Source organism: Aptenodytes patagonicus, chromosome 2, assembly GCF_965638725.1.
Source record: "Aptenodytes patagonicus chromosome 2, bAptPat1.pri.cur, whole genome shotgun sequence".
Classification (NCBI taxonomy): Eukaryota; Metazoa; Chordata; class Aves; order Sphenisciformes; family Spheniscidae; genus Aptenodytes; species Aptenodytes patagonicus.
The window spans coordinates 112687138-112705319 of record NC_134950.1 but is presented as its reverse complement, the minus strand read 5'-3'; the positions used below and the strand labels follow the sequence as shown (position 1 = coordinate 112705319).

The window sequence follows — 18182 nt, the reverse complement described above, 5'->3', positions numbered from 1 at the left end:
GAAAAAGGCTACAGAAAGAGGGTATTAGCCCAAACTTTGGAGAGGTAGGACTCGGCTCCTGTTCCCAGCCTGGCTCTCCCGCAGCCACGTGCTGATGCTATACATGGAAGCAGAACAAGGGCTTCTTGTCGCCGCGGCAAAGGAAGAGAGACTGCGGAGCAGCCCTCTTTGCTCAGGCAGGAAGAATTATTGTGGTGGTGTGTTAAAAATTATTGTGTTAAGAAGGAAATAGCTGCGTTCCCAATCTGCTTTCCATCCTCTTTGCCTCCCAAGTGTCCAAACAAAGCTCCCTAGGCAGACACCCCAGGCTCTGGGACAGTTTGCATCCCCATGCCTTATGGCTCGACCCATCTGATTTAATATTGTGAGGACACATTTTTGGGTTCGGTATTTAGCTCCTTCCTGAATGCTTGAAGTACTAAAGGGTGCTTAAAGCTTCAAGAAGCCTGTATTCCTTTTGTGGCAATACTGAGTCCTAGTGACACTAAGTCACGGAAAGAAATGATTGAGTGGAAAATCCATTAGAGGCTGTGTCATTATAGGGAAAACAGACTAGCACCAAAAGAAGAAAACCTGTTGCTCAGCTGTGATTTTTTTTTTTTTTTCAGTCCAGCTTTATTTACATAGACAGAGAGAAAGAGAAGAAAACTAAAATACATTTTGAGATAGATAGAGACAATCTGTGACTTTAATTGCTGGAATTGCATTAAGTCTTCTTCCACCACTCACTGTGGTATCTGAGGAGGGTTACGCGCCACCTTTGCTATTCCTCATGGCAGCAGTCTCTGTTACACCCCATGTGTCACAGCTAAGGAATTTTGCGTTTGATTGTACGTTTCCTTTCCTTCTCCCTGCAGGCTCCAACATCACTTCCTAAATTTAATCTGTGGAAAGCAATCTTGTCCCATTGTGTTAGCCAGCCATACTTGGCTTCAACTTGGGTTTTTGCTTTGTACACGTTTACTCCTTAGCCGTATTGTGCCTTGAAGGGAAATTATCTATTTGAGATGCACTCTGGCATACAAACAGATCCAGTACACTACAAAATAACCTGTGAAGTCCTCTCGTAAGACTTGACACCTGAGTGAGGGCTGCAGTGGAAACCCCTTTGTCCATCTGAGAACCCACGCCTCTCCTTTCTGCAGGCACGGCAGCTTTTCTGTCTGGGGAACTGAGCAGGGCTCACTGTTTTCCCTTTCAAATCGTAGTCGCTTGGGGCAGTGGTGCCCTTTGTTTTACTAAATGATTTCCATTGCATGTGAAATTGAAACCTCTTGGTGAAATCTCAAGAAGTGAATGTCGTCCTGCAAGTCTGGGTTTTCTCTGGAATGGGAGAAAAGTGGCTCCTTGTCCTTGCTCTGATGAACACTTTGAGAAAACTTGTCCGAGTGTACAGAGCAGAAGCCCTGGAAGAGCACAACCGCTGCCTGATGCTTCTGCCATTGCTGATACCTTTTCTCTCCTTTTCTTTCTTTCAGGGTCACAACAACCTGGAGTGCCGTATTACACAGATCCAGGTGGACCTGTGATGAATCCCATGGCTATGGCTTTCCACGTCCAGCCCAATTCCCCACAAGGAAACCCGGTTTACCCACCCCCACCTTCCTACTGCAACACGCCACCTCCCCCTTACGAGCAGGTGGTGAAATCCTCCACGTGAGGACTCTGGCTCTCTGACCTGACTGTGTGAGAAGAAGGTGCCATTGCAAAATGACCAAGATGAAGGGCGTCCACCCTTTTGAACACTTGCTAGTACTCCAAGTCCTCTCTCCCTCCCTTCCCTGCACCTTTCCTCATTAAAGTTACTTGCAAAGGGGTGATTTTTAAATTTTTTTCCTTTTTTTTTTTTTTTTTTTTAGTAGAAGTGGATTTTTTCTTTGTCTTCAAAATGAGAGAAGTCGTCTTTGTAATGCTTTTAATGGAAACCTGTATTTAAAACCTCTATGTCTTTCTCTTTATTTATTGTTCGTTTCAATCATGGGTTTAATTGCGTTGTGGCAGCCTACTGATAGCAGTTCTTTATGCAACCCCAGAGTGATGTGCACTCTCATAAAAACCCCATAGCAGAAATGCCCGCATCTAAGGGAAATGACAGAGAAATGACTACCTCTTTGGGTAGAAGAGGCAGGGCAATGCTTTTACCAGAAATGGTGGCCACCATCTTTTCCATTTACTTGTACAAGTTTTTCTTGTAAAACTTGGTTCTGCTGCACAGCAGAGAGGTGCTGTGATAGAAGCCTGTGAGTGACTGGAGCACCGGCGATGGCTGAGCCATGGCAGGGGCTTTGCCAAGTGCCCTAGAAAAGAGGGATTCATTACTTTAAATGATGCATCTAAAAGCAAAGGACAGGGACTTGAGTGTTTCTTGGCCAGCACCTGGATTCTGCCTGTGTGATTGGCATCCTGACTCCCCTTGTTTTGCCAAGGGTGAGATTGTATGAAACAGCCGATGACCTAAATGTCAGGTAGTGAGAGGGAGGTGTTCTAACCTCAGAGCTGCTTGTGCTTGTGCCTCTTGACAGAACGGTTAGAAACACTGAAATACGTAGGTAAGTTTTCTTCCCTGAATTGTAAAATAATTAGAGTAAGAAGGAATGGGAGCACACTTCCAGGTTTGCTCCCTTTCACATTGATGGGAGTTTTGTCCGTGAGAAATAGTAGCTTTCATTATGGTCTTACTGCTGCCACGAAGAGTACCAAGTAGAGCTGTCATCTCCAGGTGACAGATCTGTAAAACTGCTCTCCTCTCTAGATGAGGCAAATAAATAACTTTTTGGGACTAGTGCTTAATAGCAGTTCCTTGACCTGATGCGCAGATGGTTTGGCTTTCAATGACTCTTAGCTCTTCACGTGTTTTCCTGTGAGCGGCCCCAGGATTCCCAATTCACCATCTCGTGCTCGTGGCTGACTCTGAGTGACCGCAAGTCAACACCTTCAAATAAACACAGAGCCCCTTTCCCTGTGAGGGCTCTCGCACCCATCTATGTCTAGCAAAAATGTGAAGCTGCTCTGAGACATGACCACAGACTAATGGGACCTTCTCCCTTCGTGCATATTCAGAGCCATGTCACTAACAAGTGACAAAAAGAAGATGCCATCGCCTTCTACTGCTGAAGGACCTGCAGAAACAGCATAGCTGAGGATTAGGAGTCCAGTATGGTCCTTTGGGTACCGGGTGAATGCTTACTCACTGCCAATACACCGACTGTTCCTCTGTCACTCCAGCCAGGGCACAGAGGTCACCGAGGTGGTTTGGAGTAATCGTCTGAAGACCTGTGTTGCACAGGGAGCCAAAGCTTTATTTTGCTGTTAATGCATGCCGGTGGCTTGTGAGAGCTTGTTCCTAGGCGGCAAGCTGGATTTGCAGAACTGGCAGGGAAGAGCATCCCTTTTATTATGAATGTGAGTCTCTAACAGAAAAAATCATTAAGGGTTACTGTTTCTCAAAGCTGCTGGTGGAGTTAGTCATCTGGAGCGGAGCTAGCTTTTGAGGAGCTCATTCCCGCAGACCTGACTTGGGTGAAATTGTAACTAAGGCTTTCCCTTACTGTGCATCATAATGAGGGACAAAGCAAAGTGCTTTTGTGTGTGCAGTGTAGGCTTGGTGGACGCTTAACAAAAAAGTACATTTTGTATATGATTACTGGGGCCATCTGCACACCACAACTGTACATATTTTCTAAATTAGTGTGCACTTGAGGTTTAAAGGCGCGTATGTCACTAAATATGGTTGTGTGTACATGACATAATTTTTTAACAGCAAATCCAACCTTTCTTTTTCCGTCAATAGAAATGACAACAGACCTCATGTTGGTAGATAGATGTTGTTAAGTCCTTTTATATTATGAAATGTATCTATGACAGCTGGCACTTTCCTGGACACATTGAATAGAAGCCTTTTATAGTGAACTCTTACGCTGTACATTGAAATTCAACTTCTGGTGAAGTTTTCCTAAAGTCTGGCTGGTTTATTTGCTAGTGTTGATGGATGACACTACCTCTTACAACAAACACATGCAACTCCTCTGCTAGCAAACTTGCTTGGTCTTCTCTTGAAAACACAGCACCTGTGTGGGCATCCATATGAATTACTTGCAAAAACTGTTACATGCCTTTCCTCTTGTTGCCTTGCTTTTGGAAGTTTTTAGGGTTTTTTTATTTTTTTTCCCTCTTAGTTTAAAAAAAAAAGAAGTGGGGAGAAAGATGGGAGAAGCCCTGTAACTTTCGGTAGGGTGATATCAACAATATGAAGTTGATTGGGAGTGTACATTGCATGTTTTGCGAGGTTAGGTTGTTGGGTTGGAGGATGGATGGATGGATGGAGCAGAAGTAGGTCTTTCTACAGTCTCGGGGGTGTCTATTGCTCATAAAACTTGTGCAAGCTTTCTTTTGAAATGCATTTTATTAAAGTAAGATTGGCTGTCGCTGTACCTCTAGCCCTCTTCATTGCTCTTCCCTGAGCTGTATGTTTAAAGTTCTTTACATTACTGAGCAGAGTTAAGAGTGTGACCTCTTGTGTGCAGAGGAGGAGAGAAGGCAGACCGAGGGATTTGTACTTGACAACACTTTAGTAAGCCAGATGTGAAACACAGGCTACAGGTGCACCACTGGAAAGGACGGGAACACTTTAGTAAGCCAGATGTGAAACACAGGCTACAGGTGCACCACTGGAAAGGACGGGGTTACTTCTCACCAGCAGGCAGTGATGACAGGTCAGGTGTGCAGCCCCACACAGCTCCTTTCAGCCCCGCAGCAGGAGAGTGATGTCTCATTCAAGATGATCCCCCCCCCCCCCCCGAAGAAAAGCAGCAATGGGGATTGCTTTTTTGTTCTTCAGCAGGACTGTAAAGCCTCTTTGAGCAGTCAGGCTAAAGCTCATCCTTCAGCCGCTGGTGACAGAGCTCTAACTGCCTCAGGCCCACACTGAAGGCAAGGGCTGGCTGTTGCCAGAGCATCTCCTGGGGTCAGGAAAGTAAGTTTTTTTCCCCAGGAAAGTAAGTTTTTCTTCCCATAAGGTGCCTTCCCTCCAAGGTGCTGCCTTACATGCTATTGAAGGAAGGCTCCATATTAATGGGTGAATTAAGTTCATTGCAGTCTGAGGGTTCATAAATTTTTGCTGCTGCTTCTTCAGCCTTCCAGCAAGCGTGCAGCCCTGGCACTCGCTGTCAGGCCCAGGGCACCCGAGACACCTCTGTCAAGGTGTGGGTGAGGGAGCCCGTCAAGGCAGCGCTGTTGGGCTGAAGCCACTCAAGTAGCACAATCTTATTCACAGATTTTTTTTGTTCTTGTGTCTCTCCTCCACCTCCTTCTCCCTGGTGTGACTGGGTGCCCCATGGCTCATAGGAGAGGGGCAAACGGCACTTGCAGCATCCTGCAGCGCCTTCCGTGCCTCCCAGTAATTAGCAGGCTGATGCATCAGCTGTGCTGCAAATAGGCCCCAGATTGACAAGGAGGGTGCCAACCCTGCCATTTCTGATTGGGGCTGCCAGGCAGCTGCACCTGTGTTTCATTATCACTTTGGGAAAAGATGCGGTGACAAGCTTTTTTGTTTTGTGGGTGTTTTTTTTTTTTCCCTTTTCTTTAAAGCCCTGTGACAGCTTACACTGCTGTGAAAACAAACAGCTGGGACTACATTTTCCAGCAAGCTCTTCAGACTATGTGAAGAAGCAAAGGAGGTATTGCTCTGTCTTCCCTACTAAAAACAAAAAACCAAACCCCTCAGATGGGTTAGTTTTATATGCATATAACCAAGAAGCCACTTTTTGGCACACAGGTCAGCCAAGAAGATAAAACACCTTGTCAGATAGCAGAGCCTTACTTTTTTTTTTTTTTTTTCCATTTTCATTTTTCTTTTTCTGGTCTAACTAATGCATCACTGCTAATTCAGTCGTAGGCGAGAGAAATGGGCCAGGATGTCTTTGCAGGCCCTGTGGCTGTGGGAGCTCTCCCCTCTGATGCCCTGGGAAGAAGCTTGCAGAAGCTTACAGTTGTTTGTACTCTTTGACAGGGAAACTACTACAGAGACACCATACAGGGGAAGGTCCAGCATAAGACAGTTTCTACAAAGCAACTGCGAGATAATAATGCTATTAAAGAGGCGAGGTGCAACTGGCAGCCACCGTCCAAAGCTGCTGGGTGCTGCAAAGTGAAGGGGACAGCAGAGAAAGCAGAGGGAACAGTGACAAGCTAAGCAGCCCTCCCACCCCAACCCCTGCAGACAGAGGTAGCTCCTTAGCTGCACCTGTTTTATTTTGGCTTTATGTAGTGAGAGAAGTCAGAAGGATAGGTGTATGTGTCTGTATCTATGTCTCTCTATATATAGTTATCTCCTGTGGCCTAACCCTAGCTTATCTAATAGCTACAGCTGGATTTACAGCAGCCCTCTTGTAGCTGTTGAAGAGAAGCAGTGGCTGAAGACAGGTCACTACTGCTCCCTGCGTACAAATCACGGCTGCTCTGCTGTGCAGAGACTGGGTTCCTGCGCCTGTGAATCGACGTGAAACCAATGAAAATAAATGGGGGGAAAGCGAACGATTTCACCAGGAAAAAGACTGCTGCATCAAAACACCTTGATGGGACAGGGCTCAGGCAGCACGCTGCTGCCTAGCTCTTACCTGACACGCAGCACACATGCTTCCTCCCACTCCTCTCTCTATCCTACCCTATTTTGGCGTTACAGAGAACTATTGTGCTAAAAGTGCCCCAACGCATTTATCTAGCTACAGCTGAATTTGTACAGATTATCTTCAGGTCCCTACCTACAGACCAGAAATAATGCTATTAATTCGAAAAAGCAGCAATTGCTCTCGGTGGCAGAGGGCCACGACTGGCACATGGGGCTTTGTGAAACAGAAATACTGCCCCTTGCTTGCAGCGTACTTGAAGTTTTCTTCTGTTAAAGCCTAGCTAGAGAAAAACACCAAGCTTTCTCAAAGCTGGAAAACAGACGTTAGTCAGATGGACAGAGAAATTTCTTACGTGTGTTCTCAAAAAACAGCTAGTCATGAGTCAGGCTTTAGCTGCAAACTGTTCAACAGGACCTACGTGACTAGAGAGGAAAGCAGTGCTTTGCTCTAAGTAATATACACCAAAAAATCACCTGGGAAAAGCAGCAGTAAAAAGGTCTTCAATGCTAGTAAAAGGTGAAGATTAAAAAAAAGCGATTTGCCCACACTCTGGCATGTGTTTCATCTTGCAGGACTGTAAGATCAGGAGGCGGTTCAGCACTCAGATCAGTAGGACAGCTATCACCACAGTGGTGGTGGAGGGAAGGAAGGAGTACAACGGGGGGGGGGGGGGGGGGGGGGGGGGAGGGGGGAAATCACACACATTACCACCACATAGCTTGATCTTTACTAATAAAGCCAAAGAACAAAACATCAGCATTTTTTTTCCTCTTTTTCTGCCCAAAGAGCATCTCCATTTTTAACACTACTGCTTTTTGCAACAGATGGACTATTACACACGGACAAAGCAAACCAGGGAATATTAAGACATTTTCCACATTTCAGTTTTATGTGATTTCTGAAAACAATGCCTTGATGAAATGCATTTTTTCACCTTCACACGATATCCTTTCTTAATGGGCCACCTAGATACCACAACGCTGTGATGAACAGAAAGGAGTTGTAACGGGGAAAGTCACGTCAGGAAGACGAGGCAGATGCACTGCCAGACGCTTTCCGAGTTGATATGTTACGTTTCCAGTCTTGCTCAATTCCAAGAGGATTCTGCGGAGAAAGGCGGTGCCGGGCCCCACCGCAGCAGAAGGCTGGCTACGGTACAGAAAGAGCTGGTAGCTGACTTGCTCATTATTTCGACGGGTGCACTCAGGCATCTTGGAGATCTGCTCAGTATTAAGCTCTGTTCTAAGCTTCTATATACCTATATATTTTTCAAACCAGCAAGTTTTAATTCCCCTTGGGCTCCAGCCAGTCAAAATCACCTCCCACAGGTGCCATTCCAAGCCCAGCAGCCAAGAAGGCCTATATGTATAGAATCACTGAATGAAAAAACCTGCCTGTTGACCCCCTAGTTAAGCAGTCAGTACAACACATGCTTGGGATTTGCTGGGAAGGCCGGTGGCTTCTGTTCTGTTTGCAGGCAGTTCCTGCAAACCTAGCAAGCCCCTTCCCTGTTAACCCACCCCACATGCTCTGCAGTCACAGCAGAAGGGAAGGAAAAAAGGGTGATGTGGAACAGGATCAGAGCTGCCATCTACCTCCTTTGTTAGAATTTCTGTGAGACTTCACCCTGGGCAAGCTTCCTCCCTGGCTTATCTATGGGCAGGATCAGTGATCCACAGGCTGCAGAAAGAAACACGGAGTTAGACTTCAGCACACTTGCCACGGAGGAACATTTCATTCAAGATGGCCTCTACGGGTACACTCTGTGAACTGCCTCCTGTAATCAGCTCTCCCCATTCCTCACTGATCCCTCCGCTTTCTGCCGCTCTGCTCCGGTTTGCTTCGCCCCAGCTGCTTGCCATGCAGCATCCCTTGCTCCCACTGCCTGTCAGCATTTTCCCTCAGCCCTGGCTGAGGCTGTACAGCTGCAGCTGGGTTTGGTGCCGCCGACCTCATCTTCTGCCCTTTCCCAGAGGGGTGGAAAAGTCTCTCCTGCTGCTCCCGTGTTTTAGTCCTACCTGACAAACCAGCAGAGGAGCTACACTGTGACATTAAGCTGTCCCTGCACTGGCACTGCTGCTATTGCCCAGCAGAACTGAATGTGAAGATTATTAACATCCCAATGGATCTGGCAACAGATACTATAAAGTTCAAGGAAGTCACCCACTACCATTCAGAGATTTATGCAGGAGCAACAATGCATCTCCAAGCCTGACCGCAAACACTGGCGCTCAGCAGATGGCCCACAGGTCACATATATAGCCCAATGCACGCCTGAAAGGTCAAAGTCTCTGCCATCTGTCACACTCCCACCTGATAGAAGGTATCAATTAAAATAAGCACCTGGAATGATAGAGCACAGGGAGACCTGGGGGAAGGATGAGAACAGCTTGAGCAAGTGAGAGTGCGCTACACTTACTTTTCCCAAGCAGTGAGCATACTTACTATCTGGAACACATAAGCCTGCTGTAAGCGTACTTACAGCATGTCCCTCTTCTCCCAAACCAAGAGCCTGATACTCAAGCGCACCTGTAGGCAGGTCTAGTATTTCACAACCCCACCACACTACAAGGGGAAGCAAAGCACTAGCAGCACAGTTAAAACTAAAGGCAAAGGGCTTTTTCTGTTTGGATTTTAAGATGAAATCAACTTCAATTACAGCCTCTAGCAATGGTTTCATATTGCTCACTAATCTTCTGCAGCCTCCACAAGCAGCTGGTGTTTATCACTCCTATCAAACTATATGGGCTAAATGCAGCAGGGCTAGGAGAGGGAGGGAAGGGCCCAGAACAAATCACTGCCTTGGTTTGGAAGCAACAGTCATCCCGAGTTATCAGCATGAGAAACTGCCCTGACACCCTCCCTTACTCATTTGTATACTAGATGCTGCAGGACAGGTTTATTACAAATCCACGTACGGGAGAGGAGAAGCACAGTTATGCTGTCCCTGCTCTGCTCTTGGCAGCAGCGGGAGGTTAGTATGGGTGACTCCACCTTCAGTTTGTTAAGCTCGTGCCATGGGATGGGGCTTTGCAGAGGTGGGGACAAGCATCTCCACCCTGCTGTAAGTGCCTAACACACTAACCAGATGCAGGTATCAAAGGGAGCCTCTCTTTCAGGCTTTCAAAAAAACCTCCCACAACACCAGCAAAAGACAAGTCAGATCCCTTCCAACCTGCTAAGTTTCTGAAACCTGAGATAGCCTCATACCTCTTCATCAAAAAAGGCTCATCTCCATCACCTTAGCTTCTAGGGACTGTGGAGAAAAATGCAGAAAAATATTAACATAAAAACTTTTTTCACCTCTTTTTAAAGTTGCCAGCTCACCAGTGAAGCTGGGCACTGTCCTGCAGTGAACTCTCTGGCAAAGGTGGAACTCTCTGGGTAACCACGCTGCAGAAAACAACACTGCTGTCGTGAGTCATGCGCGAAGGTACAGGACAGAGATTCACACAGAGACCAGCTTTTTGCTAACAACAAAAGACTTGCATCAACAGACAACACCAATAAACATGCAGAGCATGTCAAAGACCTGAAGAAGACAAATACAACAGAAGAGAGAAAGTTCAAAACTTGACTTCTCTTGTCCTACGTCTGAAGGTGTCACTTGAACAGAACTTAAATGTGGCTTCTCCTGTTCATGCTCTAATGATTTCATGGTCATTTGGGGCGGGGGGTGGGTGGGGGAGAAAAGGGGTTTATCCATCCGTCGGTTCAGGGTCGAGTTGGTTCAGTATCAGAGGCACTAAACAGTCTCATCTCTTTTGGAATCAGTTTCCTTTCAAAATGATCTTTTAGCTGTCCTGTCCCACTTTGTTTTCCCTCCTTTGAGGTCCAAGTTCAAACGCTGGAAACTGGGAAGTCTCCGGTACTGAAATATCTGAGAGGAAGTGAATAGCTCCAGCCATGCCTAAAACATAACGAGAAAGAGATCTTTGTGCATCTTTGACATTAAAATAGCACAGTTGACAGCAAAGGCAACAGCGCCTGTTTGAACACCTCCTCACTAGATCTTTTTTTGAACAGGTGAACTTAGGGCCTACAGAAAGGCAAGTTCATCTGTACTTTGCCCAGGAAACCAAGTTTTACTTGAAAAGATGAAAGGCAAGAACCAAGATCTCTCTGCTACCGTCTTTTCAGCTGCACAACCTCAATGCTACTTCAATTAAGAAAAAGTAAATCCCAATTTGGACTGTCCCTCAGAATTTGAGCAGCTCTTGCTTGTCATTTCACTGGGGAAAAAACAAAGGCAGAACTTTATTATACTTGTGATGTACAGATTCATTTGTTCGCTATTCATAAAGAGGTCATGAAAAGCTTCATAAAGAGCCTGAAGCACTAGCACCAGTATCACCTAATAAAACTCTTAAGGTGACAGACAACAGAGGCACCCTACAGCAGGGGAGCATACAAATACAAGCTCAGTTTTACGATCAAGCTAAAATCCTATTTTATCAATAGCTAAGCACATACAAACAAAGGAACCTTCCTGAAATACAGCATCTGATGCAAATGAAATGATTAAGACAATCCCATAAGATGCACATCCAACTTCCACTGAAAGTGTGCATGTACATGCAGAATTGGACAACTTCAAGCACAATTTTGGCTAGAACACCCCCCCCAATTAAGACTTTTTTGTCTCAAATTTGAGACTTCTAGATTTTTCTAAAAAAAATCACTGACATTAAAAAACTAAAATAAAAGTTGTATGTCAGCATTAAAGAACAAATCATCTTATTGTTGGCATTACTTCACCTTCTCAACAAATTTCAAAGCTTTTATACAACAGATTGTATGCCTGCTTTTTCCCCTCTACAAGCACATGCAAGGGAGCTCTCAGGAATGAGAACACTTATACTTTTCTCCCTTAAACATTAAGACAATAACTCTGTATTTAGAAGGGATGCATATAACTACTGCTCTCTTGTGTTCACACCTTGGATTGGTTTATTTGTAAAATAATCCTATTCGGTCTGCTGTAATTTCACATATTTGTGATAGGTGGCACACTAGGCTCACTGTTCATGAAGAAGCAGCGCTACTTTAAATCCTGCTTGGGGCTACAATTCCTTCCTACTGTGTTTCTAAAACATAAGGATGAGATAGGGAATAGCAAATAAACTACAAATAAAAAAAATACAAAGCTCTAGGAGAGTATTTAGGAAGATCTTCGAACTTATGGAAAAGCCCCTAAGAACTCTGCATTTCTTTTCTGTTCAAGCGATTTGGGTTCATATTAAAACTAGCTTTTCCTTGCCTTAGTATTGCACCAGAGAAGGTCTAGTTCTGACAAGCCAGCAACTGCTTTGAGACCCCCTACCCACAGCTGCTCCTCTGCCCAGTCCCTCTGCAATACCACCTGCGACAAAACTGTTGCCCGGACTTCTGTTTGCTTTAAGCCAAGAGGCATCAGCACAGCAGAATTTTATTCAAGAATGACAGTGGCACTGGCTTTACATTTGAAAATGCTGAAACGCAACCAAAAGTGAAAGTTGTGATAGTGAATGATTTTCTTTTGTCTTTTTCTCCCCCCTCCTCCTTCTTTTAGGCAGAGGTGGTGGTAGGGGGTGGGTCTATTTTTAATAGTAGAGGAACCCACCAAAGATTTCTCAACTCCTAAGCATGTGCCAAAACTGCAAGGTTGCTCGCCCTCCCTGTATAATATAATACCATATGCAACACCATCACTTTACCTTCAAAGAGAGAATAAGGTCGGTCAGGAATACGACATCCATGTGCACCATACTCCAAACACCATTCAGCAAACTGGGGAAAACATAAAAAAAAAAAAAGTGGGTTTTTAAAATTTTTTTTTTATTTAAGACTGTTAAATGCAAGCTTGAGTATCTGCATATCTTTAATAGGTACTAAATGTAAAATAATTGTCATGGTTTAACCCCAGCCGGCAACTGAGCACCACAGCCACTCACTCACTTTCCCCTCCCGGTAGGATGGGGGAGAGAATCGGAAGAGTAAAAGTGAAAAAAACTCGTGGGTTGAGATAAATAAAATAAAATAGTAACAGTAATAATAATGATAAAAGAATATACAAAGCAAGTGATGCACAATGCAATTGCTCACCACCCGCTGACCGATGCCCAGCCAGTCCCTGAGCAGCGGCCCCCCCGGCTAGTTTTCCCCCCAGTTTATGTACTGAGCATGACGTCACATGGTATGGAATGTCCCTTGGGCCAGTTTGGCTGTGCCCCCTCCCAGCTTCTTGTGCACCTCCAGCCTTCTCAGTCGGTAGAGCATGGAAAACTAAAAAGTCCTTGGCTAGTGTAAGCATTACCTGGCAACAACTAAAACATCGGTGCGTCATCAACTTTGTTCTCATCCTAAATCCAAAACACAGCACTGTACCAGCTACTAGGAAGAAAATTATCCCAGCTGAGACCAGGAAAATAGTGTAAGCAGAGACACAACACAGAAATCACTGTCCGAGATCAATTTGTCCCACTTCAACTGTGACAAGGCTGCAATTAGGTTTTAGGATACGTATTTCCACAGCACAAGTTTCCGTTTCATAACAATGTAATTAGGTGGGCTGTACTTCTGTTTTCTGTAAATCAACCCTGCTACACCTCAATGACAAATGCTGCGAGAACAGATATATTCAGTTTCAAGGGCAAATTTTTTTCTAATACTGTAATATCAGTTTCTTATCTATCTTGGTGCTTAATTTATCCACGTGCTCAGGACTTTGGGTTGCTAATTGCATTTTGGTTTTCTTTCACTTCCATGCACCAATTTAAAGTATTAACTCTCCTGCTGCCATTACTTAATTTTATTTATTTGCTCTCCCCAAGCCTTATGAAAAATTGTTATAAATACAGTCAGACAATTATCGTCATGAATATTTTGTTGCAGAAGATGGAATATGATTAGAGAGAGTTACGTGTCTTTCTTGTGTTTGATCAACACTGCTACAGTAGCTACATTAGACATACATGACTTGTGAACCACATCTAATATCCACATTTAATATCAACCATCTATTTCTCCTTTATGGCTCACCAGAGCATACAGGGGGCCACAAGTTCCCCTGGCATTTCTGTGCTTGGAAGCAAACCACTGCTTATTCAGAATACAGTGTGAAGATTCCTGCAAAGCAAAGAACTGAGAGGTCTCTCTCTGCTCCCCCTGCAATTTGCCAACCTGCTAGCAAACAGATCATCCTACTAACTAGAGGGTGCCCCGGCTCCAGAGTTGGAGCTATATGGGGTGTGAGCATGCCCCCAGAGCCATCAAATCTGTTCAACAGGAGGATAAAGGGTGGCATCTCCACCCTCCTTCCCCCCACTCTGTTCTGTTTAAATGTTTATTGGGGGATGGATTTTTCTTCTCTTGGTAGGGGTGTGTGCATGTGTGTGAATGTCTTGAGGAAACCCAGCAAAAAACCCACAAACACAAGCACTGTGGTCCACACTGCTATTGAGAACTGATGAAACATTTTTGGGCCCCCCCCCAGGTATAAATCTTCAAACCGAGGTTTAATTCTCCATGTAATCTTGTCTTATATGTGAGGACAGAACATGTTCATGGCATGTTTCTAAACTACAATCAATTCTTCCACCATCCACATCTTATTACTAGCCTTTATCATTACTGCCAGCCTGGGAACTGCAACAGAAATTAAAAAAATGCACCCCAGGCTACTGAAGCACAACCATCATTTACAAGTTCGTAGCTTCAGCACAACTCGTAGATCCAGTAAGCCACACTAATATCTTTGTTAAACCAAGGGGAGAGTGTAAAAATCTTCTAGCAGGAAGACATCTGCCATTATTTGTCACATAGACGGGGCATGCTTGCCATCAGCAGTGGTTTAATCACAATGCTGAGCAGCACCGGGCTCGAATGCTCTCTGTTACCTGGAGCCCAGGATGCTGCAGCCCCTCTCTCCTCCCACGGGCAGGCCAGCTAGGAGCAGCTCAGCCTCCTGGGAGCCTGTCTGATAATGCTGGAGAAAAGCTGTGAAGCCGTAAGTGAGAAGCACAAACCAGGGGTCTCTGTGAGCCGTGGCCTTTCAAGCTCTTCTGTTTCATTTGTGAAAACAGTTTCATGGCTCCCGAGAGGTAAGCAGGGATTCCTGGCCAGACTCCTTCCCCTGTGCCTCATATTTTTGGTGTGAGCAAACACCCCTGGGAGGGGAGCCATCTAGTCCTCTCAGTTACATGCCTTTAGGTACCAACATAACTGCGCGCTTGCTTCCCTGAATGCTTTGGCTCAAAAAGAAGAGATTTCAAGAATGCCAGACAAGCAAATTCCTCTGCCTGTTTCAAGATTTCCCCTGCAAGAGCCTGAAGGGCCTGACTGAATGCTGGAGATGCTAAAATGCAGAATGGCTGCAAATACGCTGCCGGACCTGACTATGCTGGGCACCTCCAGCAGTCAGTCTTTGGCCACTATGCCACATCTTCCTTCTCAAAGGGATTTCAGGTACGTAACTGAGTCCCTTCCTTTTTCGGCTTTGAAATAGATATGCTTGCTTTTCTCTAGCTTGGTATGGAAGAACGTCAGGGCTCTCTTGGGCCAGAAATGCAGCACCAACAGGAGTTGCCAATGTTGCACAGAGCCACAGAAGATGTACTAGCATGAAGGGTGACAGGGAGAGCCCGATAGCTGGGCCGGCAGCAATGCCTGCTTGGTGCCATGGCTCACACGTCAGCAGTGGGTGAGTCCACATGTAACAAAGTCACACATTTGCTGTGGGAGTGCTAGGGGTTTATTACATTCTCTGGGATGCAGGTATGCTTACACGTGTCCTCATGGCGTGATGCTTTGGTAAATGTGAGACAAGCAGTAACTTTTTAAAGCTCTGCTGATGGAGGACAGGCTGACAGTGGAGATAAATACAATAGCTTTACATATGGCCAGTACTCATCTAAAAGCACCTAAGAAGCAACTCATCAAATTTCCCATTGCAATATTTTTAAAAAGGCCTCAGCTAAATAGCTACGTATGCAATATGAAACCTAATATCAGTGAATCAAGCTGAAAAAGACCCTAGCAAACCAAACCAAAGTCTTATGAGATGAGGAAACAGAGGCAGAGAAAGCCTTCTCCTTCGGTAACTGCTAGCGTAGTCAGAGCTGATAGCAGAACCTGGACAATTCCAGTGGAAAAATTCTGAGCGTGTCTTTCTCTGCAATTTGTAATAATGAAAAAAAAAAATCATCTAAGTGAGCAATTTAATAACTGCAATTCAGAGCTCTAAAAGCCCCAAACAGACACTAGTCTGAAAACAAATAATTACAAAAGACTACAAACAATATCGCTTGAGGAGCTGAGGACGACAGTGGATGTCTCAATGGAATAATTAGCACCACATAACATTAGTCTGTTATTGTTCAGGCAGGCTGATTTTCAGACTCTATCTTCTTCTGAATACATGTTTAGTTCCTCCCTCCCCCCCTTACAGAACATTTGTGCGTTTCACTCTGCGTATTAAGAAGGTGTGTGCCCCACGTACACAGTTGAAGTCGTCCAGTCAAAGTGTGAGTAAAGCGGAGCAAGCGATGGGACCCTGTTGTCCCACCCAGCCAGCCAGCTCCAGCTCTAGCACACAACAGCCTACTCCACTCACAGTTTACTCTTGCACGGGCGTTATGACATGAAAGGGAACAGTAATTTTGTTGGGATGCTGCAGAGCTCACCTTGCAAGCTCGGTAGAGGTACTTTTTGTCCTGAGTTAGGTTATAGAGAGACAAGAAGGAGTAGCCATTGCCAGCAGTGCCATGGCAGATCCCATATCCTTTTCTCAATAAACCTCTCTGCCAGATGACATCGCTACAATCCATAGCATCTTTCAAGTATTTATCCTCTTTAAAAGTCTGTGGAATAAAAAGAGAATAAATACACATAAATTGAAGCACTAATGAAAACAAAAGGAAGCTGGACCTGAGAGATGTTTCACTGTTGGTGTGGGGTTTTTCCATATACAATTTATTTTGAATTTTAATAATCCATTCATTACAGACTTGCCTTTCTATTCTTACTAAGTTGTTTCTCCTTTCCCTGCATGGAAAAAGAAAGAACTTTTCAAGTTTTTGTTTCTGACATCAGGACCCCAAAGGAAAAACTCAAGTTCAAGGCCCTTGGTTCTACAACCTATAATCTATTTGAAGGGTACGTGGTCCTTTTTTGCTTCTCCCCTCCATTCCCAAACCACAATATTATTTGATTTGAAATACAGAAGTGTAATTCTTGCCTCCAAGAAATGTAACACAGAATACTGGCCATCAAATCTGGTCCTAAAGGGCTAGGTCCTGGTCTTTCTGAGTAATTCTTCCTGGTTACTCACCGTCTGCCTTCAATTCCATGTCAAAAATGCACAAGAATATCTCTTTGCATAGCACAGGGCTCTTTTCTCTGTCACAAGTACAAGTAGGAACATTCCACTACCTTGATTAGTATTTGTATTGGAAATACTCAGAAGCACTAGCCAGTTCGGGCACAGGACCAATTTTGCAAAGTTTATTGCAACTTAAGTGCATTTTGGACACAGAGAGCCCATCAAGAGAGCAGAAAACAAAAGCAAGTAATTTAGCTGAACACCACCAGACTTCCACCCTTATAAGGCTACTTTTTTGCTCCCCTTTGCCTAAGTCACTCTACAGATCAACAAGACAAAAAAAAAAAAAACCAAAAAGTAACTGATGCACTACTGTAGACTTAGTCCTTTAGAGACGGCATCCACTACCAGGCTATTTAATAAGGTAATAGAAGCAATTAACATGCAAGATTCTTAAATCCACAAGCTTGATAAAGAAAGTCCCTCTCTCTGAACAGGGTTTGTCAGCTACTTAGCTGGAACATTTCAAATTAAGGCCTGGCAACAGCATATGATTTCCAGGACAAACACTGCTATCTGTTACCGCAAGTCCCTGTGCTTGGTGTGAAAGCATAGCTGGCAAAACATACTCCAATTTTTCTTATCGCTTCTTCAAAAAGCAGAGTATAAAGAGCAAAAGAAAAGCATCATATGCCCCATCACCTTAAACATAAGAAGAGGCCAGAAAGGAGACTGCTAAACAGAACTTGGTCGTATCCCTCTTACCTCCTGCAAAACATTTTGTGCTGGGAAAAGCATCACCTTGACAAAGAAGGGGGAGGGGGGGCAGGGGGGGAAGTCTGCAGTGTTAAGTCCACCTCCTACCACAGTCCAAAGAAAAAGCAACTGTGACTGCTGCTACATTCAGCAATGCTGTAAGAGATTTACAGTTCACATTTCAGGTAGCAGCATGAGTAATTATTCCATAAACCATGCCTGCTTTTCATCAGCCCACCCAGAGGTCGACCAGGGAATCTGCCAAGGAGGGCTGTCAAAAGCAAGAATCAATTTGCATAAATTTAATTAAATGGCATACTTTCAAATGTTATGCAAATCAGAAGTGCACAACACAAGAGAGATGGCAAACCTAGTTAAGGATGGACAAGACGAAACAGTAGGCTTGTGGTAGCTCAGCAGTTATATTTATGCCCTAGAAGGGGCCTGGGATCTTTGCTCTGATGTTAAGTTCTCAAGAGCTATATCTTAATAATGGAGTA

At 44.7% G+C, this 18182-nt stretch overlaps 2 protein-coding genes across 3 annotated transcripts in view; one reads left to right on the top strand and one right to left on the bottom strand.

The window, feature by feature from the left end:
- The window catches only part of VOPP1 (VOPP1 WW domain binding protein), a 124946-nt gene extending 120516 nt beyond the window's left edge, over nucleotides 1-4430 (top strand). For both annotated transcript variants that reach the window (XM_076330759.1, XM_076330758.1), the window contains exon 5: nucleotides 1479-4430. In XM_076330759.1, the coding sequence (XP_076186874.1) occupies nucleotides 1479-1660 (182 nt within the window). In that variant the 3' untranslated portion in view covers nucleotides 1661-4430. The remainder of the gene's footprint in view (nucleotides 1-1478) is intronic.
- Nucleotides 4431-7334: 2904 nt separating this feature from the next.
- Nucleotides 7335-18182, bottom strand: part of LANCL2 (LanC like glutathione S-transferase 2) — a 33213-nt gene continuing 22365 nt past the window's right edge. Inside the window, exons 7-9 of the mRNA XM_076330755.1 lie at nucleotides 16289-16465; nucleotides 12323-12395; nucleotides 7335-10536 (exon numbers count right to left, since the gene is read on the bottom strand). Coding sequence (XP_076186870.1) covers nucleotides 10421-10536; nucleotides 12323-12395; nucleotides 16289-16465 — 366 coding nt within the window. The 3' untranslated portion in view covers nucleotides 7335-10420. The remainder of the gene's footprint in view (nucleotides 10537-12322; nucleotides 12396-16288; nucleotides 16466-18182) is intronic.